The sequence below is a fragment of the Barbus barbus genome (genome assembly GCF_936440315.1).
Source record: "Barbus barbus genome assembly, chromosome: 1".
Taxonomy (NCBI): domain Eukaryota; kingdom Metazoa; phylum Chordata; class Actinopteri; order Cypriniformes; family Cyprinidae; genus Barbus; species Barbus barbus.
Window position 1 is genome coordinate 32,751,540 of NC_136729.1, and position 24,887 is coordinate 32,776,426.

The window sequence follows — 24,887 nt, forward strand, 5'->3', positions numbered from 1 at the left end:
TATACCGTCATACCCTTTTCATTAATACACAAGAGCTTGATTTAGTAGTCAATTGTAGTCTCTTTATTGCTGAAGAATTGGATCTTATTGTCCATTCTAATTATTGCTGATGAAAATAGACGCCTGTCTGTGTTGAACCCCTCATTTGAAGAGGGCTATAATAAACTGGCAAGCTGTGGCTGTTTACCCATTACAGAGTATATGACAAACTCCATGGTGCTATGAACAGTGAAAAGCATTTCCATTCAACACTGAGAAATGCGCAGCTTTAGTGTAAGTGTGTGAAGAAGGGGACAGCGTTCGTGCTGCACTTGGATGCGTGCCTCTGTAATGGGATTTACTGTGCTGCGCTGTGCTAATTCCCTCTCGGCCCGCTCGTACATTCATGGGCCCCCTGGCTTCACACATGCACACGCTTGTACTTTTGGAGAGAGGGAGAACGTGTGAAACGTGAAGTTTAGTGTTGCTAAAAGCCATGATCTAGAGAAAAATATGTGAAATTTCACTAAAGTAATATGCAGCATAACACCAAGGCATGGTGTAAATGAAAAGTTTACTATATATGTTAATATTTTACTTATTTTTGTATTCTACCAATGTGCCATTGTTGTCAAACTGCTAAGTAAATATCTCTTAAATATCAAATTTAAGGTATTGTAATAAAAATAAAGCAAAGTCAATCATTCTATATCTTATAAATACATTTAAGCATCGCAACATAATGTGCAGTATGAAAAAGTTTTAACATTACATTTAACATTGTTAAAGATTAATTTTAAGTGAGCATTATTTATTTTCCAGTATATTTACTTTTAAAATCTAAATACAAAAATAGGAGAATGAGCTTGCACCATTTGATATCAATTATCGACCATTATACTGTATATTAAACTCATCTGACAACTCATTCCACTTGTGTATGTGACCATTCAACTTTTACGTTTTCTGACATGCCATTTCAAACGGGTCCACTTAGGGGATGCTTTTTTAAGAGTTGAAATGCCCTGACTTTGCTGTTAGGGATGTGAGCAGGTCTATTTACTGTGCACAGGGGCTTTAATCTGTGTTTATCTGTGTGGGTCCATTAAATCAGGTCAATGAAGAGCAGGTTAGGCAAATGGAGAAAGAAAACAGCTTTATCACCAGGTGGAAGGACACCACAGTAAGTCACCCCTTTTAACCTTCCTGTTAAATAGGTGTGTGTGTGTTTGCAGGTTTTTATAAAGCATGATGTTACAGGCCATAAATGTATGCATTTAGCTTTTAGCCTCCTTGTGTTGGAATATATGTGTGTTTGCGTTTTTACAGGTCACAGAATCACTTTGACCTGTATTGGTATTGTTTTGAGCAAATTAGAGCAAACAACAAGCTCTTTGCGCTACCTAACCTTTCTGTTTCCTGCTTTATACCTTGCTGGCACCGTAAGGAACAATTTATTCAGATAAGCTGTAAAACAAATTAATCTTCCTTTGTTTGCTACTGTCCAAGTTTAAAAAGTTTCAGTGAATGTGTTCAAGTTTGGGCAAGGACAATGCTGGAACTGACCCATGAAAATTACTTGAAGCTTTTGAACACTTAAACACATTCACACACTGAAACACAATACAGTACCAGTCAAAAGTCACTTTTAATTCATGAATTAAAAGCATGATCACCACAGAAGAGGTCATTTTCATTTGAAAAGGTTTAATGTATTTTTCACAAACATCATAGATCTGGACAGAACGTGACTGTTATGTCACTGGCCCATTTATGTATGGGAAAAACTCTTTTCAAGCATAAACCTTTAGATTAATGGTTCTCAACTTTTTTCTCAACTCAGTGGCCACCTATTCTCCAACACATTATTTGATTGACAGTGTTGGGAAGGTTACTTTGGCAATGTAATAGGTTACAGATTACAAATTACCCTATCTAAAATGTAATACAGTAAGTAGTGAAATGGATTACATTTGATTACTTTTTGATTACTTCTCTAAATTTCAAATGTTTTCAACTATTAACCATTTTAAAACATGTACACCAGGCAGGGTTAACCTTACAGTAGTATTCAACACTTATGATTAGCACTTTCAAAATCTTTTGAATTAAGATTATAATAATTGAATTTTAAAGCACAGCCACCACAAAATTATACTTACTTTGAGATCATTCTGAGGTTAAATACAGATTTAAAAACAAAACAAGATATAGTTCAATAGCTATGATACTGTTTTTGAAATAAAACCGTTCATAGTTATGACAGGAAACACTGGCATCTAACAATGGCTTGGAAAAAAAACAGTTAATCTTAAAAAATAAAGCATAGGCCTGCATAAACCCAAATAGGAAATAAAACAGTTATTGAATAAGCAGGTGTCCTATTCTGTGTACTAAACTCTTGAAACATTGGTGTCTCATATTTTAGAGCACTCACTGCAATTTATGAAAGAAATCAGTTAAATCTGTATATGTAAAAAATTCTGATGTAACCCCGTTTGTAATCGTTAACATTTTTATAAGTAACTGTATTTAATTACACATTTTTTCTCCGTATAACTGATTACAATTTCATTTGTGTTTTAATTAAATTACATAATTTAGTTATAAATAACTAGTTACTTCCCAACACTGTTGGTTGAGAGCCACGGCACTAAATCAGATAGTAGAAACATGTGTTCAAACAATTCCCTGGCTGCAAAAATAACCATGTTTCATTGTATTAGACACAGAACATCTGAATAAGAGTGTTTATACACTGTTCTTATAGAATGTTACAGTAGCATATGTGTCATTTACGCTACATTTAAATACATTTTGCCAACGCAGTTTCATTCGTTTAGAAGAGGAGCTTTAATCTGTGGTTTACACGAGTTAAGATGTTTGCCAGCTTTTGTTGTGTAATGCTGCTAAATGATGTGTGGGACTCCAGCTGTGTGTCATTTAGTCAGAACTGAACGCTGGTCTGAACTGAATGGGCTGCTGATTGCTTTTGTATTATATCCACAAAGACTGTTGTACAGTTGGGTGCTTAGTTTCTTAGATAAGCTGCGTTCAATCATTTTCTTTCTTTCTCTTTCTTTCTTTCTTACTTTGTTTATATGAATTACGTATGTATTTAAAGTTGTATGTGTGTGTGTTTTGTCTCTCTGTGTGTTATCTGTGTTTGCAGTTCTCTCCTGCTGGTGACCTGATATTTGAAGTCTACTTAGAAAAAAAGGAGCCAGAGAAGTGCTGTTTAATCAAGGTTAGTTTCCCTTGCTCTCTGTGGTGTGTGTGACTGTGTGTCTGTGTCTGTGAACCTAGAGGGTATTCTGCCACAGACCAAATCAAACTGCAGTTAATCAAAGGCATGTTTGATTTAATTGTGAGAGTAATTGTGTTTTATCAGTAGTCAAGGTAAACCTCAGTTAATAGAGGTTGCTTCAGTGTTTTTTCTCTTGACACTTCTTTGATATCTTTTTTCCTATTTTCCTCTCATTTCTCCTCCAGCAAAATTAGATCAATCCCTTTGCACAAGGAAATGAAGTCTTGAACATTTAAAACACCGAACACCGAATAATAGTGATGTCTGTGTTTATAGGTGTCTCCTAGCATGAGGTCAGATGAGTTTGCCATCAGCACTCTGGAGATGAAGGGGATAGAGGTCAAAGCTCAAGATCTCTGGACCACTTTTGAGGTCATTGAGAATGGAGAGATGGGTAAGGGTCCTGCTGCTGTTAAATATTACAGTTAAACAATAAAAAACAGTCGGAATCAGTACATAAATCATCTTTTTAGCAAGTGTATAGCAAATTATTAGAGCATTTAATGATGTTCCTCTAAGGCTTACACACACATTAAAATGTTTCATTAGCTAAGTGAATGCACATGATTAGTGCTATTATTATTTGATGAGGGTTATGCGAATCTATTAACAGATTGTGATACATTGGTGGGAGGGAGAGGCAGGTGGTATCTGAGTGATTTTTGCCAATAGCGAGCATTGTGTTTTCCTTTTAACAAATTAAAACTTGATAATGGATCCATTTCAGGGCTCGCAAAATTTAAAAATCCCTGGTGGCCCTTCGGGCAGGTACTCTTCAGATTTTGGTAGCCCGAAAATTAATTTAACTAGCCCAAATAAAACAAAGACCATAAATGTCAATCAAAAACATTTTCAATACACAAATATCAACGAATATCAAGGAAAGAGTTTTATTTTACTATTTACAAGGCATCTGCAGAATTCTTAAAAATCTAAGACAATTTGAAAAATTATTTCTTTTATTTTAACGTATTTAAAACTGTCTAAGGCCTTAAAAACTCTTCAGTTTAGTTGTATCAAATTTAAGGACCCGTGGAAGCAATGTTCCCTCTAATTTTTTTTGTTGCTGAGCAAAACTTTTCTCTATTGGGCGGACATTTCGGGCACCTGAGCAAAAGCATTCTTTATACCAGACCTGTACAGCATGCACACAAAAATGTGTGTAACTTTTAACTTTAATGTGCTATTTACGTTTGATTTGACCCTTGATGTAAATAAATGATGTACATTTTAGGTTACCTGAGAAAACATTTTTACTGTACAATACACTGCAGTTCAAAAGTTTGGATCAATAAAGTTTTTTAGAGAAGTTTCTTTTGCTCATCAAGGCTGTATCTATTTGATAAAAAAATACTGAATATTATTTCACAAAATAATATTGTGAAATATTATTGCAATTTAAAATAAATGTTTTCTATTGTAATATACTTTGAAAATACTGCTTTGCTTCACAGGAATTAATACAATTGTTGTCACATGATCCTTCAGAAATCATTCTAATATGCTTATTTTTAATCAATGTTGGAAACAGTTGTACTGCTATTATATATATATATATATATATATATATATATATATATATATATATATATATATATATATATATATATATATATATATATATATATATATATATATATATATATATATATATACACTGTATTTTTTGGGACCTGTGATATATAAAAAAAAAAACAAAAGTTAAAAAGAACAGTGTTTAGTCAAAATAGAGATTTTGTTACAATATAAACTATTCAAAATTTTGGGGTCTGACATTTTTTTTCTTTCTTCTTTAAAGATACTTTAAGAAAGTGAAATAAACTTTATTCAGCAAGGATGTGTTAAATGGATAAAATTGATAGTAAAGACTTTTATTGTTAGAAAATACTTCTATTTTTGAATAAATGATGTTTTTTTAAACTTTTGATTAATCAACGAATCAAAGAAAAAAGAAACAGGTTCCAAATAAATAGCACAACAGCACAACAGTTTCAACTCTGATAATAAATCAGCATATTAGAATGATTTCTGAAGGATCATGGGACACTGAAGACTGGAGTAATGATGCTGAAAATACAGCTGCAGATCACAGGAATAAATGCTATTTTAAAGTATAAGTATTAAAATAGGAAACCAATATTAGAAATTGCAATAATATTTCACTATATCACAGTTTTTTCTGTATTTTTGAAATGAGTACAGCCTTGATGAGCAAGAGACACAAAGTCAAAAACCTGATAAATAATTGACCTTGTTTTTGAGTCTATAATATAGGCCTAACATAATATATTATCAAAACAAACTATTTAAACTGATAGAATAGAACAGAATAGAATAGAATGGAATCTGAAGCAAAACTTAAGCTGAGATCTGTAAGTTAAATATAAAAAAAACGTGAACATATGAATTCTTCTATAGCTGTCTAAACATCATGAAGTACAGTTTGTACAATACTCTTGTGTGTGACTGTACATGTCTTTGTGACCATTCTTTGCCCATCCTCCGCTATTTCCAGCACTTAATCAAGCCTCTCTTCTTTAATACATGAGGACATTTTATTTCACATGTCATTGCGTTTGCATTGGCTCTCGTGTTGAGCGCACCGCAACATTGAAGTATTCAGTTTCTACAGCGACTCATTTGGTGCACATCGTTCTCTTTCTATGAAACCTGTTCTAACTCTGTCGTGACATCAGCTCTATAGCAGTTTGCCCGAGCATTGCTATTCTTTCCCTTTTACTGGCGGCATTCAATCAAATGGCTTCCCAACTCCTTTTTGTGTGCGCGAGGCACATTATTTCTTCTGCGTGACCGCGGTGGAAGAAGAGCGTGGTCGCGCGCTCGCTCAGCTTAGAGGGAACATTGCGTGGGAGCCCTGTATTTAAGGTAGCCCATCGGGCAGGGCAGTGATACATTTTGGTAGCCCGACTGGAAAACGCAATAGCCCCGGGACGTCGGGCTAGAGATTTTGCGAGCCCTGCATTTTGCACTTGAGTGTGTTTTGTAATCATAGTCAGATTGGCTGGCGATAATTACAAATTTGCACCACATAATTATGCTTGTGTGGAGGACAAACCCAAGACACAAACAGTTTTTTGGGGGATGGTGATGATGAGGAGGATTGTTTTGTTTGTTTTGTTTTTTCATGCAATCTGTATGCTTTTTAAGTGAATTGATGTAAGAATATACAGTCCTGCTGATTCATTTTTTAGATTCTAGAGACTCTTTTGTATGTTTGTCCAGGAACATATTGCATAAATATACACAATATTTACAACCCGAATTCCGGAAATGTTGGGGTGTTGAAAATGAAAACTAAATGACTTTCAAATCACATGAGCCAATATTTTATTCACAATAGAAAATAGAGAACATCATAAATACACTTTTATCCACTAAATGAGCTCATTTCAAATTTGATGCCTTCTACAGGTCTCAAAATAGTTGGCACAGGGGCAACAAAGGGCTGAAAAAGCAAGAAATTTTGAAAAGATTCAGCTGGAAGAACATCTAACAACTAGTTAAGTTAATTGGCATCAGGTCTGTAACATGATTAGCTATAATAGGGATGTCTTAGAGAGGCAGAGTCTCTCAGAAGTAAAGATGGGCAGAGGCTCTCCAATCTGTGAAAGTGCTTAGAAAGATTGTGGAATACTTTAAAAACAACGTTCCTCAACGTCAAATTGCAAAGGCTTTGCAAATCTCATCATCTACAGTGCATAACATCATCAAAAGATTCAGAGAAACTGGAGAAATATTTGTACAAGGCCGAAGACCTTTGTTGGAGACCCATGGTCTGCAGGCCGTCAGACGACACTGCATCACTTAGGAGAATGAGAATGAGCTTTATTGGCCAGGTATGTTTACACATACGAAGAATTTGTTATAGTGACAGAAGCTCCACAGTGCAACAGAAAGACAGCAACAGGACAGGACACAGATAATAAAAGAATAATATACAAATAGGCACAATAGCAAAAACACAATATATAATATAGACAATTATGTATGTTCCACGTTTATTGTCAAGTGTTCATGAAATGGATTGCCTGAGGGAAGAAACTGTTCCTGTGTCTGGCCGTACTGGTGCTCAGAGCTCTGTAGCGTCGACCAGACGATAACAGTTCAAAGAGGGAGTGTGCTGGATGTGTGGGATCCATAGTGATTTTGCCAGCCCCTTTTGCTCACTCTGGATAAGTACAGCTCTTGGAGAGTGGGGAGGGTTGTACCAATGATTCGCTCAGCAGTACGGACTACCCTCCGTAGTTGGCATGATTCTGTCATTGACATTACTAAATCGGCCCAGGAATACTTCCAGAAACCACTGTCGGTAAACACAATCCACCGTGCCATCTGCAGATGCCAACTAAAGCTCATGAAAAAAGGAAGCCATATGTGAACATGGTCCAGAAGCGCCGTCGTGGCTCATTTAAAATGCCGTCAAGGCTCATTTAAAATGGACTGTTTCTAAGTGGAAAAGTGTTCTATGGTCAGACGAGTCCAAATTTGACATTCTTGTTGGAAGTCAGAGATGCCGTGTCCTCCAGGCTAAAGGGGAGCGAGACCTTCCAGCATGTTATCAGCGTTCAGTTCAAAAGCCAGCATCTCTGATGATATGGGGTGCATAAGTGCATACGGTATGGGCAGCTTGCATGTTTTGGAAGGTTTATATAAAGGTTTTAGAGCAACATATGAAGAGTTCAGATGGTAAAGCCTCTAAGTGCCGTTTGAAATTTTCTTCTAAAATGAGCATTTTTATCAGGCTCCTATATTTATGTTCAGTTATTTCACTTTAACTGCATAGAAAATGACCTATACATTGCCATTAGAGTAAAAGTACTGAACCTAAACATAGGAGCCTGATAAAATTGCTAATTTTAGATGGCATTTAGAGGCTTTTGCATCTGAACTCTTCATATGCTCCCCTCCAGACGACGTCTATTTCAGGGAAGGTGTTGTGTATTTCAGCAGGACAATGCAAAAGCACATACTGCAGCTATTACAACAGCATGGCTTCGTAGTAAAAGAGTCCGGGTGCTGAATTGGCCTGCCTGCAGTCCAGATCTTTCACCTATAGAGAACATTTGGTGCATCATTAAACGAAAAATACGGCAAAGACGATCATGAACTCTTCAGCAGCTGGAAACCTATATCAGGCAAGAATGGGACCAAATTCCAACACCAAAACTCCAGAAACTCATAACCTCAATGCCCAGACGTCTTCAAACTGTTTTGAAAAGAAGAGGAGATGCTACACCATGGTAAACATTTCCCCGTCCCAAATATTTTGAGACCTGTAGCAGGCATCAAATGTGAAATGAGCTCATTTTGTGTATAAAATTGTAAAATGTCTCAGTTTAAGCATTTGTTATGTTATCTATGTTCTATTGTGAATAAAATATTGGCTCATGTGATTTGAAATTCTTTTAGTTTTCATTTTATTCAAATTTTAAAAAACGTCCCAACATTTCCGGAATTCGGGTTGTACACAAATGTCTGCTCTCCACATTGCAACACGCAGTCCATCAAACATACTTATATGAATTGCATTCTGACACGTTTGGAAGCACAATGATGTGTGAAATCGAGCTTGCATAGCTAGAAGCTAGAAGTGTTAACATATTTGCATAGCATATGTTTCTGGCCTTTCTGTTCTGTGGAGTTGCAATCAATTGTGAAAGAAGTCAGATGGAGCTTTGCGTTCATTTATTTCTGTGCTCAGAGCGACCCTTACACTACAAAGAGAAGATTCTGGAGCAGGTATTGGAGTGGAGCTCTCTGGAGGATCCCAGCTCGGCCTTCCTGCTCATAAAGAAATACTCTGGTTCTAAAATGACAGACTCCAACTCAGGTACCAACAATGAATGTCCTAATTCACCCCAGCAGATCACTCTATTCTATGATCAACAGATTAAACAACTTTATTGTTTTATTACATTTACTGTGAGTGTTAATTGAAGCCACATTCAAAGATCGGCTTGTGGTTATTCTTAGAGCTGTGCTTATTTTTTTTATATAGATCTCGTATTTTTCAACATTGTTATTATTTAGTACTAAATGAACACAAGGAAGAATTATACTGTTTATGTAATAGATTTTTTTTACATTTTAACATATTTGCACTAAAACATTAAAATTTCAATGCCAACAATTTCAGCTGAGGACTAAAATAAATCATTGAAGTAAAAATCAGACTGATTACCGGAAATGAATCATTACCATGTCACTAATTTTTGCTATTGAGGTTTAAATAAGAGATGCTATTAAAACTGCAGACATCTGTCTCAATTCTCTCATGTTTATTTTATCATCTGAAACATCCCACGTGGAGACTGTGAATATTTTCGGTTGATGACCCTAATAAAACCATAAATCTGAGTTTTAAATTGATTAACTGAATTAACTTTGCGGCCAACAAAATCATTGCAAATATATAATAAATCGCCTAGCCCTAGTTACTATCAGTCATAAAGTTTTCAGATTCTGGCCTAATTTCATAACTTTTTAAGAGTCTCCATACCAATTTCTAGATCAATTTTTCACTCTTGATGATAAATGGAGTAAAGCAAAGTTTTTTTTTTTTTATAAAGTGCATTTACACTCTTTTTGGTTTCCTATTGAAACCATCAGTAACGACAGCCAGAAATCATAATTTTCTACCTGCGCTGAGTAATAGCTTCTCTGCATGCCTCACTAAAGATATTAATATATATTAAGAAGTCCTGTGATGCAAAGGTTTATTCATGTGGCAGGATGTGTATGTGCTGGTCTCTCAAATGTGTTAAGCTGGAAATGTGTTGCAGATGAGATTTCACTTGCTTTTCAGTACAACTTTAGCAAGGTGTCATACATTTTTAAAATGTCTAGAGTTTGAAGTAGAGTAGAGTAGAGTTTGAAAGCTGCACTGGTGCAGTGCTGCAGTATATGTGTAGTTTGTATGTTCTGTCTTATAAATAGTTCATGGTCTGACTCAATATGTTTTCTTTGTGGTGTTCTTTGTTGTGACAGATAAACTGAAAGATTTCATTAAAGGAGAGCAACTCAAATTCAAAGACGGTTCTTCCAAACTGCTTTTGGGGAATAAGTTTCAGGACCGATACCTGGTACTGCAAGACAAAAAACTGCTGTTATACAAAGACATAAAAGTACGTCTCCTACATTTTCACTCTTAATTCAGAGTCTTTTAACAAATCAAAATGATTCGCAAGGTCTTTAAGTATCTCTGCCCATGGTAATATTTAAATATCTCCATCCCTGTTGTTCATGGGGATCAACCTCTGCGTAGTATCTCTGTTCGCCAGCGGCCCTGCAGCAGTCGCCAGTTTACCAATTTAGATTTTTCGCCGTGGCATTTCATATTAGCTCTGTTTGTTTTCTTAGCATGCGTTTACAGATGAAATAGTAATTAAAAAACTCAGCGGATGTGAAATTACCTGCTTTGGGCCAATCGCAGGGGCCCGCTTGTAATAAGCGTGGAGGAAAAAAAAAGGAAACAAATAAACCCGTAATGGCTATTTTCATTTTGAATTAAAGTAATGTGGGACTTCTCATACCCCCTAAAATGAGTACAGTGATTTAAACGACTGCAGTCTGTTAGGTTCTCTCTCTGTAATATCTCCTCATACTTGCTTTATTCACTCTGTGCACACGCCGATCTGCTCTTCCTCAGGGGCACACACTCCGTGAGCTAAGACAAAAAGAGTGCAGGATGTGGTAATAACTGAAATTTGAGCGATGTGTGTGTGTGAGAGAGAGAGAGAGAGAGATGGAGGGAAGCCGCCACACTCTGAAGGCGAAGACACTCTGAATGAAGGCTGTTCTTTCCTTAATTAGTGTAATTTCTGGCTGCTGTGGAATATTCGGCTAATTATCAAGTGAAGAAGGTGGGAATTGGCTGTGAAGCAGAAATTTAATTGATATTCTGATGCCTTTGTTTTCTGTTTCTTGCTTTTTTGTAAGTTAGGATTCTCGGGTCGATCTCATTTTGCTGTCGTCGATGTGTTTGCCTGAGCCGCTCTTGTTTTGCAGTGCATTACGTACGAAGTACATCCCTTCCAGGCAACAAGACAGTGTTGTCGGCACATACTAGTTTACACAATGCCCTTGGGCTCCCAACAGCTGTAAACAGGAAATTGCATTTTTTTCCCCTTTTGATTCAAGTGAATGAGCTGGGGGAAATAAAGCAGATTTTTTTTTCTTTCACACTACTTTTCTACATACAGTATGTAAACCAGTTTTAGTGGTGCTGATTGTTTGTAAATGATTTTGATAGATATATAGCATTGTAATAAAGCAGCATTAATCTTGAGCTATGTTGTATGTACTTTAAAATATGTGTAGACACAGAATTATTTTTTTAATAAAAGCCCTGTTTTGATTTTGAAGCATGTGCTATTGTTTCCACAGAGTACCAAACCAGAAAGAGAGGCTCCATTAAAGTCTGTTAAATGTTACTTAGGGCTAAGAAGGAAGTTGAAACCAACAAGCAGGTAATGGTCTTTTATCTAGTGCACTAAAAAACATTTGATGCAATTATCTTTCACATAAAAAAAAAAAAAAAAAAGTGCTACCTAATCGTGTTTTTCTCAAGTTTATCAACAAACTGGTGCTTTTTGTAACAATTTTCCCAAACCCTCATTATAATACTTTTTTTAATCCGAAACACGTAGAGCCCACAAACAGTGGTGTGAAACTAATTATTCAAAATTAGTGTGGCCACACTGAAAGACGTATTAATAATCCTAAAAGTGTAATTAAGATCGATTCATAAATGTTCTGACATTAACTCTAGGTTTGTGCTCAAATGAGCTTCGAGTTCAGTCTTTATCTCTTGTGCCAAACACACAGAGCTGCTTGGTTTAGTGCCAAATGCCCCCCTCAGAAACAAGACTATCACAGTCATTCTGAAAGCAGATTTATATCACACAATTTCAAATTTCATTAAATGTAATTTAGCAAATACACTGTACTATGTTTTTCTCTCTCCTACTGGGAAAATTGTTAACTGTGGATTTGTTTCATTTCAATAATGTTGCGTTTTTGTAATTTATGTCTGTAGTGTAATTTATGAGTGTGCTGAAGCCTTTTTTTTTTTTTGCTAATGATCATTTATTCATAGTTTTCCTTGTGAATGTATCCACGGCATGATTCTTACAATAGCATTTATCCTTTCAATCTGTTTGCACGTTGTTTTGTTTTAATGTTACATTGAGGTACTAACATGCATACAATTTAGCTTTTGTTCATTTGAGGGTGTTTCTTCAACTATAGGCACTTTTGTTTTCTGGACTAGAAAGTGAACTCATTTTCACACTCTCATGTTTGTCCAGCAGTGGACATACATGCATCACAGGAACCATCATGAACATTTCTACCACAGTGACAATTTCACCACATTTCAAATGGTGTATAGTGTTTGATAACATGTGGTGGAAATGACATTTTACACATTGTTGGAGCCTGCACATGACATGCAGGGAAAAATAAAACAAGATACTGTGATCATTAATTAAGAATTCATTCCACAAAAGCAATTGTGGCCACGATTTAGCTAAATTAAAACAAGGGAACAAATGAATACAACATTGCCACACTTTAAATAAAACAAATTAATAATATGTGGCCACAAATTAGTAAGTTGTGGGAACAAATTTGTGGCCACGATTTAATTAAACAAGTAAACAAAATAATTAATATAACGTGGCCATGATTTTCCTAAAACAAAAAATGAAGTTATCAAAGGTGGCCACATTTAAATAAGAGATTAATAAAACGTGGCCACAAATTAACAAGTCGTGACAACAAATTTTTAATTTGGTCACAATGTCTTTTTTTTCACATGTCCTGTGACAGAATCTTTTCTAAGGCTAATTTTTTATATATATATATATATATATATATATTGTATTTCCCACTTATGGAAAAATGACTGTACAGCTTAATTGGAAACCAAACAAAATGTGATGGCTTTATTACGTGTAATATTTTCCTTGAATGATCATATTTCATCTCAGTCAAGCTCTTCACTGACAATTTTGATGAAACCGTAATTGAAGCAAAAGTATTTGTGGTGGAAGTGATGTCAAAAGTGGGAGACAGTTGTATTAATTAATATAAATCATTTGCACATTATACATACTGCAATGTTGTATTTCATTCTTATATAAGATCAAGTTTTGAATTCATATTTTATACTGGGTTTTCAGAGTGAAGCTAATCAATACTGTATATGAAAGGCAATCATTTATTTGTATTTTTTTCAGAATGTTTTAGTTTGAACCATTTAGACCAAGAACCATGAATTTAATAAATTAATGAGAAGTAGGTCAGCAAAACAGTTACATCTTTAAGAGCGTAAAGTATAACAGGCCGTGTAAAATTGATATAATTCTCTTACACAAGCAAAATAGGTCATCTTTTCTATTAGGCTTGTCAGTTGGCTGTGAAAGTTAAGCTGAATTTAATGGTATCTTAGCACTTTAGAGGTTCTCAAGGGGTCAGACTGTGGCGCCATCAGGAAAAGCTGAATATAGTTGTAAATTGATGTGGAGAACCTGAATGAAATGCTGCGAAACTAATGGAATACTTTGTTGTTTTTCTGACTAATTTTCAACAGTTGGGGATTTACTGTTTATACTGAAAAGCAGCAGTGGTAAGTGCAATTAACTCTGTTCCTAATTGCACAGTCAATCACATGCTTCAGCACGGTTTTTAGGAAAGACATTTATAGATTATTTCTTTTAATATTTCAGCCTGAAACTTACTAAGGTTTTGTACAGTTAGTACTTAAATCACAAAACTGCATGACTGAATTTCAAATAGGACACTTGAGTGCCTCAGTGTTCTGAATATGTGCCTTTGCGTCCTCCCTGAAAAAGGTATTTCTGCTGTAAAGGGAATGATTCTCAGCAGGACTGGGTCACCTCCATTATCAGAGTGAAGGTGAGCTTTCTTCGTTTTCTAAGTGCTCATAATGTGCAGTTAACATTGTTACAAATGGGCTTGTGAAGAGATTTTTATAATGTAATTTTTAGATGGGTACTGTTCCACATCTGGCACTTAGTAGCAGTTTATTTCGAATTTAGCAACCAAAAATGAGGCATTTTTTGTAGCTTCATAACGTTCCATGATATTACCATGTTTTTTCTTTTCTTTTTGGAGATAGAAGGTATCCTGTAAAGTACTTCGGAGTACCTTGTAAATACCATGGTACATGAATATGGAAACCATGGTATTACCATCTGATACCAAAGCTGTACTTCATTGTGAAAAAGAAGTGTGCTTAACCCTATCAAATGTGCACTTGTAGCGTACTTCAAAAGAAAAGAAAATTTCAAAGTACCTTTTAAAACAGTGTACTTGCAGATAATGTTTATAAAATAAAGGCCACTTAGATGTTCTTAAAGATGTTTTTTGTTATGTTTTAAAAAGTGCAGTTTGTAGTAATATCAAATTAAGAATTTTACGTCAAATTATATTTAAATCATCAGCTTTAATAAAGCACATTTATTTTGATGTGTTAACTAACATACTGAAGCATATGTAAATGTGTTATGCAATATTACATTTTAAGTTTATATATGTGACTCTGGACCAAAAAAAAAAAAAACGGTCGAAAGTAGAACGGTTATATTTGTAGCAATATCCAACAATGTATTGTATGGGTCAAAATTACCGATTTTTCTTTTATGCCAAAATAATTAGGATATGAAGTAAAGATCATGTTCCATTAAAATATTTTGTCAATTTCCTACCATATATATATTAAAAAATTCGAATTTTTGTTTAGTAATATGCATTGCTAAGAACTTCATTTGGATAACTTTAAAAGCAATTTTCTCAATATTTCGATTTTTTTTTTTTTTTTTTTTTTTTGCACCCTCGGATTCCAGTTTTTCAAATAGTTTTATCTCGGCCACATATTGTCCCATCCTAACAAACCATACATCAATGGAAAGCTTCTATAAAGCTTGTATAAATCTCAGTTTCAAAAATGAACCCTTATGACGGGTTTTGTGGTCCAGTGTCACATATTTTAAATGAACTAAATTGTAACTTTATTATTTCAAATGTGTAATTACAAATATAACTAAATACAGAACACATACCTGTTTCAGTAGAAATGACATTAAAGTACATTTAGTGTTATATTAGTTTTCCATCAATGACTGCCAGTACATTTGGCATTAAACTTTAACCGCATTTCAAAAATAATAATTGGGTCAAAAAGCACTTTATGTAAATTTAGAGTATAATACATTTTCATTTCAATGCAATTTAGCATGCTGTTCTGTTCACACTTAAGTCTCTCAGTATTATTTGTACAATTTTTAGTAGCCTAAAGTGTGCTGCTTCTTTTTCACAAGGCCATGATACCCCCACAGTCCTTTTTTATAACACTGCATTTCCTTTTCCCAGAGAAAGTTAGACGAAAACTAGCCCTAAGAATTGAGGGAATGTTTTCAAGGTCATCCTCCATGAGTATAAATCACATTATCCGGAAAGGTCTTTTAGCTGAAATAAGGTCATGCAGAATGCTACAATAACACTGGTTCCAGTAGACTCTTCTTTAGACAAGCCGGGCGCTACGACACACAGAGGGCCTGACTCAGCTCATTCACTATTAGTAACTTAAACCAAAGGCAAGAGATGGTAGTAGATGAGTTAGCCATTGTTTAGATCTCTCCTCCAATCCTCTAACCCTCTCAGATTTTTCCTGCCCCTCTCTTCGGTCCTAATGCCTCATCCTTATCTACTTCCCACAGGTTCGCTGTTTTCATTGTCGAGGTTTATTCTCGCTTTTGTGGCTTTGAACTGATACGAGGAAGAAAAATAAAGCGCTTCGCTTCTTAATTTTTTTCCTCTTCCGGGGAGGTGGGGCGCAGCGAGGTGCCGCAGGTTTTTTTTGTTTCTTAAAGTGGTAGAGTAAACGAGGAGTGGAGGGCATGTACCATAATTCAGTGTACATATTGCTGTGTCATTATTGCATGCACTAAAAGCGGTTGTGCAGTCCATGCAGGTAGATTAATTGATACTCTGTGCACCGAGACTCTTCTAACCTCTCGCTGCTTCCATTTCACCCAGCATTCTGCTTGGCATGGTTTCCATAGAAACTGGCGAGCAGTGCTGGGTAGGTAAAGGAACAGGCAGATGAGACCTTCTGCTGCTAAAATGCGGATGTAGATGTGAAGAACAACTCAAAGGCCATAAAGTCACAGTGGAAAGTATGAGCTGTCTTAGTGAGTGTTCAGCTCAGGAATAGGTCCAGAATGTTCCAGCACATTTGTTCCTACATCATTAAGGTCAAAAAGTTAGTGTTAGTTAGAGCTGCTGGAGAATGTATGGAAGTTTTAAACATTTTACTTGCCTGAGACTTAAAGCTTAATAAGGTATACATTTTCTGTATGAAACAATTTTTTCCTTAGTTCCCACTGTCATGGAAAATATCAAAATATCAGGTAAAAGTCTGACTTCCAGGCCTAGAAATGTCATGAGAATGAATAAAATCCTAGTCAATATGATTACAGTGCTTTTAAGGCAGTAATGATATTACTTAAACATTATCATAAATGAGTTTTACTAAATAATTTCACCATTAAATGTGTTTTTTGTAAACTTTTTGAGCATTCAAATGAAGTGATGGTGTCACCGTAATATTTGCATACTAAAAAAATAATAGTTTTTTTATTTATTTTTATTTTTTTATTCCTAATTTCAAAGCTGAATTTTCAGCAGCTATTACTCCAGTCTGTGGACACCATTATAGCTACATTATTTCCCAGGATTCTTTGAAGAATAGAAATTTGAAAATAACTATATTTATTTGAAGTAGAATTCTTTTTTGTAACATTTTAAATGTCCTTACTGTCACTTTTCATCAGTGATTAATGTACCGATCTGAATTGAAGTATTAATTTCTTTAAAAAAAATTTACCCAAACCTTTTATGGGGGAGTATACTGTACCTTTGCTGTCTAGCAAACACTGGTATGTCCTTTAGGATTTTTCTAGTAATGTTCCCCTGTAAAATATTTGATTGGCTAGAAATTTCCCTGTTCCTATAAAGGTGCCATAGAATGCATGGATACAATATTTTAAATTGTTCTCTGATATCTACATAGAAGGTATGTGGCTTAGCTAAGGGCAAAAAATCTCCATAAACGGTTTTGTATGTCCATTTAAAACCCTAGGATTTCTCCCTAGAATGAAATGGTCTGTTATTTGCTTATTTGGAAGGGTCATGAATAATAATGTTGAGCTCTGCTCTGATTGGCTGATTCACAGTGCGGCTCATTTCAGTAGCTCACACAGCAGGAAGGAAACACAGGGAGGAAAATATGTATTTCAATACTTTATTGCACATTTATATCGTTGGGTAATTATACTATAAATAAAATGCAGGCATCAGGGATCGCTATTTATATGCGGGGCATTGAAACTGCTTTCAAATGCACGATCGCTTTTTACTTTCACTTTCACTTCCGATATTCACAATATAATATGGAGCGGCAGTACTTGCCAAATATTTTACAAGATCAGATGCTTGTCAGTGGTGCTCAGGATCTGTAAATCATTCACCATCATCCTCAGTCATCTCTCCTTACTCTGTTTATGTGGTAAGTGGTAAATCTTATGTACTGTAATGTAACAGGCTACCGCTAGCAAGGAGCGAACCATGTCCCTTTAGTGACTCGCGTTATTTTATTAGAAAGCGTTATTTGTTTTCCGTGCCTTTCTGAATACAGACACCAACCCATCCCTGCACTTCACATCCCCTGCACAGCCTGAAACATAACATTTATTTCCATGATCTGCCATTTTCGCTGTTGTCCTCGCTTGTTTCTTCAATACCTGCAGAACTTCTGATGATTCGGCTGGTACGTCACAGTCGGTGTTATGTTCTGATTCGCCTATTTTTCAGTGGTCTTTTTTATTCACAAGATTTACTTAAGGAGGAGAAAACAATGGTGTTTGAGGCTCACGGTATGTCATTTCCATGTACAGAACTGTTATTATTCAACTATGCCCAGGTAAATACAGTTTTCCATTATATGGCACCTTTAAGCCCAAACAGTAGAGCATTGCGCTGACATCAACAAGATCATGGGTTCGATTCTGCATAGACTGATAAAATGTAAATCTTCAGCACAATGTAAGATAAAAGTAACTTGTAAATGCTTAAATGTAAATGTGTTTACAGCATGCCAGTGACTTATGGCCTAAAGACCTAAGGCAGAGCGCATCGTTACCTTATAACCTGAGCAGAGGAAGAACATCCACTTACAGCACTGCAAAGACAAGCACAACCAAACACCAGAGAGAGGTCAGCACTAAACCTGCTCTACACTCACATAAATGTCACAAATACTCGACAAACCTTTTCATTTAATGTTGCTTAATGACTTTTGTGCTTCAATGAACACTTCTAAAGGCCAGCACAGTTGGCAGTAGATCAGCCTTGATCTCCATCTTTGTTGTCAGTTAAACAATATCCATGTCGTCTTGTCCAGAAAAATGGTTGTTGGAATTGCAGTTTATTCACTGCATACGAATCAGCCTTTGACTCATATAGCCATGTATATCCATGTACTTCCCCCTGTTCTGCAGGCTAAAGGGAAATCAGTCCTCACTACAAGTATAGAAGGTTCAAATACACAAAAACAAATGACCACAGATGCGAGCAACCAACCGGACTTGATGCATAAATTGGCAAGCAGTGAAGGAACTCCGAGTGTCTCCAGGCTTGAAATGGTGATTGATGACACACTCCAGTCCCTGCGTAGACCATCACTTCAACAAGACCCCAGCGCTCTCACCCAGCTATCTCAGAAGAAGGCCGTGTTGCCCAGCAGAGGTGTGCAGTTGCCACAAAACCTCATTAATGAACTAAGTACTGTTCTCAACAAAACAGGACGCTCTCTGAAAGAAGACGATTAAGAGAGACACACAGAGACTGAAAGACAAGAGCCTTGTCCATTGCACTTCCATTCTGCATGAGGAAAAACCAAGACAAAATCAACCCACAAAGCACAGTAGCCTCTCAGTAAGGAAGTCAGTTGTACTACTACTTTTTTTTTTTTTTTTACATATGGATTTGGAGAGTAAGTCCAGTAAATGTTTAAACTTGGATGTAAAGACTTTTTTTGCGCACAACTACAGCTGTTTGTCATTGGTTGCATTGAGCCTTTATCCATCAATTTAGAACAATATAATTCAGTATTATTGAACATTAGTGATTGTTTTAGGCTTCTGCATGGTGACATGCATTTCCCTCTTCATTCTCATATTTGTATTCTCAATAAGGTTGAAAAAGACACTACTAGACAATGATTTTCCAATTTCATCATAAATCTTCATATTTTGTAACTGGTTGTTCTGAGATGAGGTGAGTTTTTTTTTTTAGATGTCCTGAACAGTGACCAATATTTTTACAGCATTAGTTAGTCTAGCAGGTTTAAATTCATTTCCACATATTTAACATTTCAAGTTACATTAATTAGCATTAATGTATTATGAGCAAACATAAAATAACTGCGAACAGTTGTACTGCATGTTCATAAATCAACACTAAAAGGCTGTAAAAATGAGTTTGTGATACCTAATGCATTGTTAACAAATAGAACCTTACTATAAAGTAATTTTACAAGTAATTTTTAGGTCAGTTCAACTATTTTTGGTTCTATTTTGATCATTTTAATACTGATGTGCTTCAAGATGTACCAAACATGTTTTTGACTCAAGAGAATTGTGTGGCCTTTTTATAGTTGGGTACAAAAATAGCCCTGCTGTTTTCCCTCATTCTTATTCCTCTGTTTTCGTGCCAGCGGAGGTTCAAGACACCAGCAGACAATGATGCTCCAATTGCATTGATCTGTTTAGAACTTATCAAACCTCCATGTAATGAAATTGGCTGTTCAGAAGTGAGCAGAATTTGTCATTACAATCCTAATTGTATACCACGTTTTTTTGTTTTTTGTCAATAGAATCTTGTGCCTATTTATAGTTGGATACAAAACTTACCCACCATTCCAAACACTCCAAAGTTGTTGAATAATGCATTGAATAATGGTAGGCTAGCATACACACTGAATATTGTCACCCAGTTAGATATTAAATATTTATAGTTGACATTTTATGTAGATTATGAATCACTTAACAGCCATCTGCATTTCATAGTTGTTTTTAAAATGGTAATCATGCACTCTGTCTGTCATCAAAACATGTAACATACTAAAGTCAGTGTAAAGTAAATAAAGTTAAATGTTTCATATAGTACACTACCATTCAAAAGTTTGAGGCTGGTAAGATTATTTAATTTTTAAAGACGTCTTGTATGCTCACCAAATATCATATATTTGATTAAAATACAGTAAAAACAGTAATATTGTAAAATATTATTACAATTTAACATAACTATTCTCTATTTTAATATATTAATTAATTTGTTAACTAAAAATAAAACCATGACAACATTTTTTTGCTAGTTGAAATAAAATAAATGTTAACTTAAAATCATTTTCACTGAAATAAAAATATGATACAAATGTAAAACTATATAGTTTATAATCTCTATGTTTAAAAAGTTGCTAAATTGCTTTAATTATAACAAAAGCAGCAAATGAAATAAAATCTAATTAAAAAATATTAACAAAAACTATAATAGTATCTCAATGCTACTAAATTTCAAAAGAACAGCATTTATTTCAAATAGAAATATTGTTGTAGTATTATAAAAGCCTTTGAACCTTTTGATTAATTTAATGCATCTTTGCAAAATAAAAGTAAAAAAAAATATATTTCCCCAAATTTTTGTACGGTAGTGTATATACTGTACTGTATATATGTTGCATCTGCTTATTTGCAGTCACTTTACAAGTGCTCTCTCAACTCCTCAACGTCTGTATAAATATACTACTGGAGCACTGCCAATGGTTTATGATCTGCTTGTAAAAATATGCTGCTGCCATTTTGATTTGAGAGTGTTTCTGTGACTTTTAAAATGTTAATCAGGTTGTATTCCATGTGTTTTATTGTCTTCATCTGATTTACCATCTGTAATCAACCAGAGGTGTAAGTGACACACCTGCGCCATCTCCCTCATTAAAGTGTTTATGCTTGAATTAATTAGCGTGTTTATAAATGAAGACTGTCAGATGCTGACACCTTGAGCGTCGCCACATGTTACGGTTTTGATTGAAACATGTCGCTTCTGCGCTCCCGTCACTCAAAGCGCACATGTGTGTTTGTTCTCACCTGTTTCCGCTGCGCTTCCCACCTAAGCATTACTGCTACGCTGTGCTGGCGCTTCCCTCTCATCTGAAGGTCACCATATGGCAGGAGTGTGGGAAATGAAGGACCTCAAATAATTGAAAACATTATGCGTGACTTTGACACACAAAGGAAGGTCGGCTGTGTAGTGGTGAAATCCAGGCATTTTGAATGAATTAGTTGGGCTGCATCTGTTACCTGGTAATTATATTGGCTACTGTTTTCTGAAAGTTTTATTATAGGTTTTTGTTTTGCTTTCATTTTGATTGAGCGCATTAACAGCCCTATTTTTTTTTTTTTTTGTAGCAATTGTTTGCTTTTACACTCGTCCTACTAACTTTGGACCAGCCAAACTACAATAAGAGTCACGCCAGGCAAAAACTCCCAAATCACCTCCCCAAAATCCATTTAAAAAAGAGATTAAGCTAATATGACACAAACATTTGCTCATAAAAGATGCAGCCTGTCCCTATAGTCTGTTATTTCTCTCAGGCTTTTGTTTTATCAGTACAAAGTCTATTCATTGTTAAGACTGAAGAGCAAGCATCGCCGAAGACTCTCAACCACCGAGCTTTCAGATTTCATCACTAATGCATAACCTTCCCCTCATGCTATTAGTCGGTAAACACTGAGCAGTCCAGAGAGATTACAACAGTCAATAAAGCAAGTTAGGTTTTTAATTTGCACAACAAAATAGGAAAGGTGGGACAATGTGGCTAGGCACACCGCAGGCACCGAGTGGCTCTTGTGGGACAATTAATGTTAAACTATTCAAATGATGGACTTAAGAGCTTAATTAAATAAATGATAGTGTGCTTTTTGTAGCAAGAGTGTTAAATAACTGGTGAGGCATTACAATGTTGCTTTTTCCTGACCTCTTTTGTGTTTGTGCAGTGCGTTACTGAACTATAATATACTTATTAAAACAGCTCGAAGTGATTTACACTCTTTTGTATGTAGAATACATGCGGTATAAAGACATATATTTCTGCTTCAGAGAATTCAAAATATAAAGGAAACTGCAACTTTATATCTTTCATATAATTTCTCATAACTGTGACTATATCTCACAATGAAACAATGTTTCAGAATATTTTTATATTAAAAATGATAAATGGGCCTGATAAAAATGCTAATTTTAGAAGAAAAGACCGCATTTAGAGGCTTTTGTATCTGAGCTCTTCATATACACCACTGTCTAAAAGGTTGGGGTCAGTAAGTGTTCTTTATTATTTAATAGTACTCTAATTCAGCAAGGGTGTAAAATTGATCAAAAGTGACACCATTTATAATGTTACTAACGATTTCCATTCATCAAAAAATTACTCCTGGTCCCAAAAAATATTTGGGACCCCCTCAAATATGAGATGGATCATCTAAAGGGGCTATCCCTGTAATAAATTCAATTCAATCACATTAATATTTAACACATTTATCATAATTGTTAATAATAATAAACAAATCCGCATATTAGAATGATTTCTGAAGAATAATGGGGCTCTGACTGGAGTAATGGCTGCTGGAGTAATTCAGATTTGACGACATTTTAATAAAACAGTATTTTATATTGTAATAATATTTCCAAATATTGCTGTAGTGTATACCCCAGACTTTATATCTTGCAATGTGGCTGTCTTATTTCAAAGAAGATTCGATTTTCTCTTTAAGTCTGTAACTGTAGGTACTAACTATTTCCTGATTGTTCAACAATGCATATGAGTCTGCTGTCCTCCCACTAATGAACGTCCACTCTGATGAAATCAAACTAAGACTACTGTGCCCACAGCATAAACAAAGACACAGATCTTCATGTGGATATTGGCCACTCCAATTGGACACAGCCATATTGCTGCCTGCTAGCTAACAGACGATGGGGCAAAATTACCATGAGGACTGGAAAAGCAGAAGATCTCCGCAGACAATGATGTTAGCAATACAGAACGCTAGCGAATAAAAGACAGCAATCTTATCTGAAAATTATAAAAATTGCATTCATCACAGCCTGTTTGTTTGTGCACTTTGATTACAGACCGTTGCAGCAATTTACTGTGTTATTCAAACCGGCTGCCTGTGTTCTCCGGTGCCTTCCGCAGGCCTCAGAGGTTAAATACCCATTGTTACATTATATGCTATACCTAATCAAGAGAGTCAGAGCATAATGAAAGCCAGGGAACATATGTGTACTACTAACAGATAATAAACCCTCTAAATTATTCACGGATGAGATGAGATTTAGGGGGTTATGAATCATTACAAGGCTTATCTTATCAAAATTAATAACCCTAATGGTATTGCACCAGTTGTTCAGTTGGCACAGGAGCTCATATTTTGGATCATAATGTACATCGCCACAATCCATCCCATCCCATTATGCCTTTTATCTGATGTAAATAAAGCAACTCTCGTCGGACAGCAAGATCTCTGATTGGCCACAAAACTACAATGGTGGCTAATTAGCAGCTGAAAAACAATGTAGGGCTGATGGGAGATAATATCAGCACCCACATGCTGAAATTGCTTAGAAAAGCAGATGCCTTCAACACTGCGTGTAAGTGAGAAAATCAGAGAGAGAAAGAGGTAATCAAAAACAAGGCCTATTTAGAGAAAAAAAAAAGCATTATAAAAGGAGAAAAATGTATGAATTAGCCAATGTATAATTTATATATCTTAACATCAAACCATAAAAATATTGTCTAAAATATATTGGTTTACTCTACAAAAACCAATGCATGTGCGTGCACATGTTTAACCTTGCCGTTCAGTTATTAGTGTTATTGTGGCATGCATGACTGAGGGTTGGGTAACTACGGCAACGGTAAATGATTTTTATTATGCTAGCCTCTGACATCAATTTGTCACTGACTGCATCACCGCTGCCCAGTACTTGCATTTCGATAACAAACTTTGGCTGCGTTCATTCTGTCATATTTATGCTGCCAGTGCTACATCCAGTGCAAGCCAGACTAGTACTTTAACCTAATTTGTCAGAGCATTTATCATCTCTTTACTCCCTCGCTCACTCGCTCGCTTGCTCTGTCTTTCAGTCTTGCTCCCTGTCCATCCACCCAGTTCCACTAAAGACTGAGTCACAGCAGTTTTTTGTCAGTCATGATTGAAAGCCACTCAGAAACATTGCTTTTATTAAGATAAAATAGATTTTAGGTCGCAGTGAACAAAACCTTCTGCTTTGTTCCTTTGAATCCAAAGTTTCTTTTGGCTGAGGGCTTAAACACCCCTCATTCAGTCTCTTTAGGGAGTCGACTATTCAAACTGGAGTCACTATTTTATGGAAAAAAATAAAATAATAATCTTTCAGATATCTCACCGAGTACTGG

At 35.4% G+C, this 24,887-nt stretch overlaps 1 protein-coding gene across 1 annotated transcript in view; it reads left to right on the top strand.

Annotated features, from left to right (window-relative positions):
- Nucleotides 1-21,406, top strand: part of LOC306874057 (arf-GAP with Rho-GAP domain, ANK repeat and PH domain-containing protein 2-like) — a 95,261-nt gene extending 73,855 nt beyond the window's left edge. Inside the window, exons 24-33 of the mRNA XM_079423778.1 lie at nucleotides 1,094-1,162; nucleotides 3,152-3,226; nucleotides 3,563-3,680; nucleotides 9,009-9,137; nucleotides 10,295-10,431; nucleotides 11,693-11,775; nucleotides 13,902-13,937; nucleotides 14,164-14,227; nucleotides 18,485-18,607; nucleotides 18,892-21,406. Of these exons, the coding sequence (XP_079279904.1) occupies nucleotides 1,094-1,162; nucleotides 3,152-3,226; nucleotides 3,563-3,680; nucleotides 9,009-9,137; nucleotides 10,295-10,431; nucleotides 11,693-11,775; nucleotides 13,902-13,937; nucleotides 14,164-14,227; nucleotides 18,485-18,607; nucleotides 18,892-19,221 (1,164 nt within the window). The 3' untranslated portion in view covers nucleotides 19,222-21,406. The remainder of the gene's footprint in view (nucleotides 1-1,093; nucleotides 1,163-3,151; nucleotides 3,227-3,562; nucleotides 3,681-9,008; nucleotides 9,138-10,294; nucleotides 10,432-11,692; nucleotides 11,776-13,901; nucleotides 13,938-14,163; nucleotides 14,228-18,484; nucleotides 18,608-18,891) is intronic.
- Nucleotides 21,407-24,887: the final 3,481 nt, after the last annotated feature.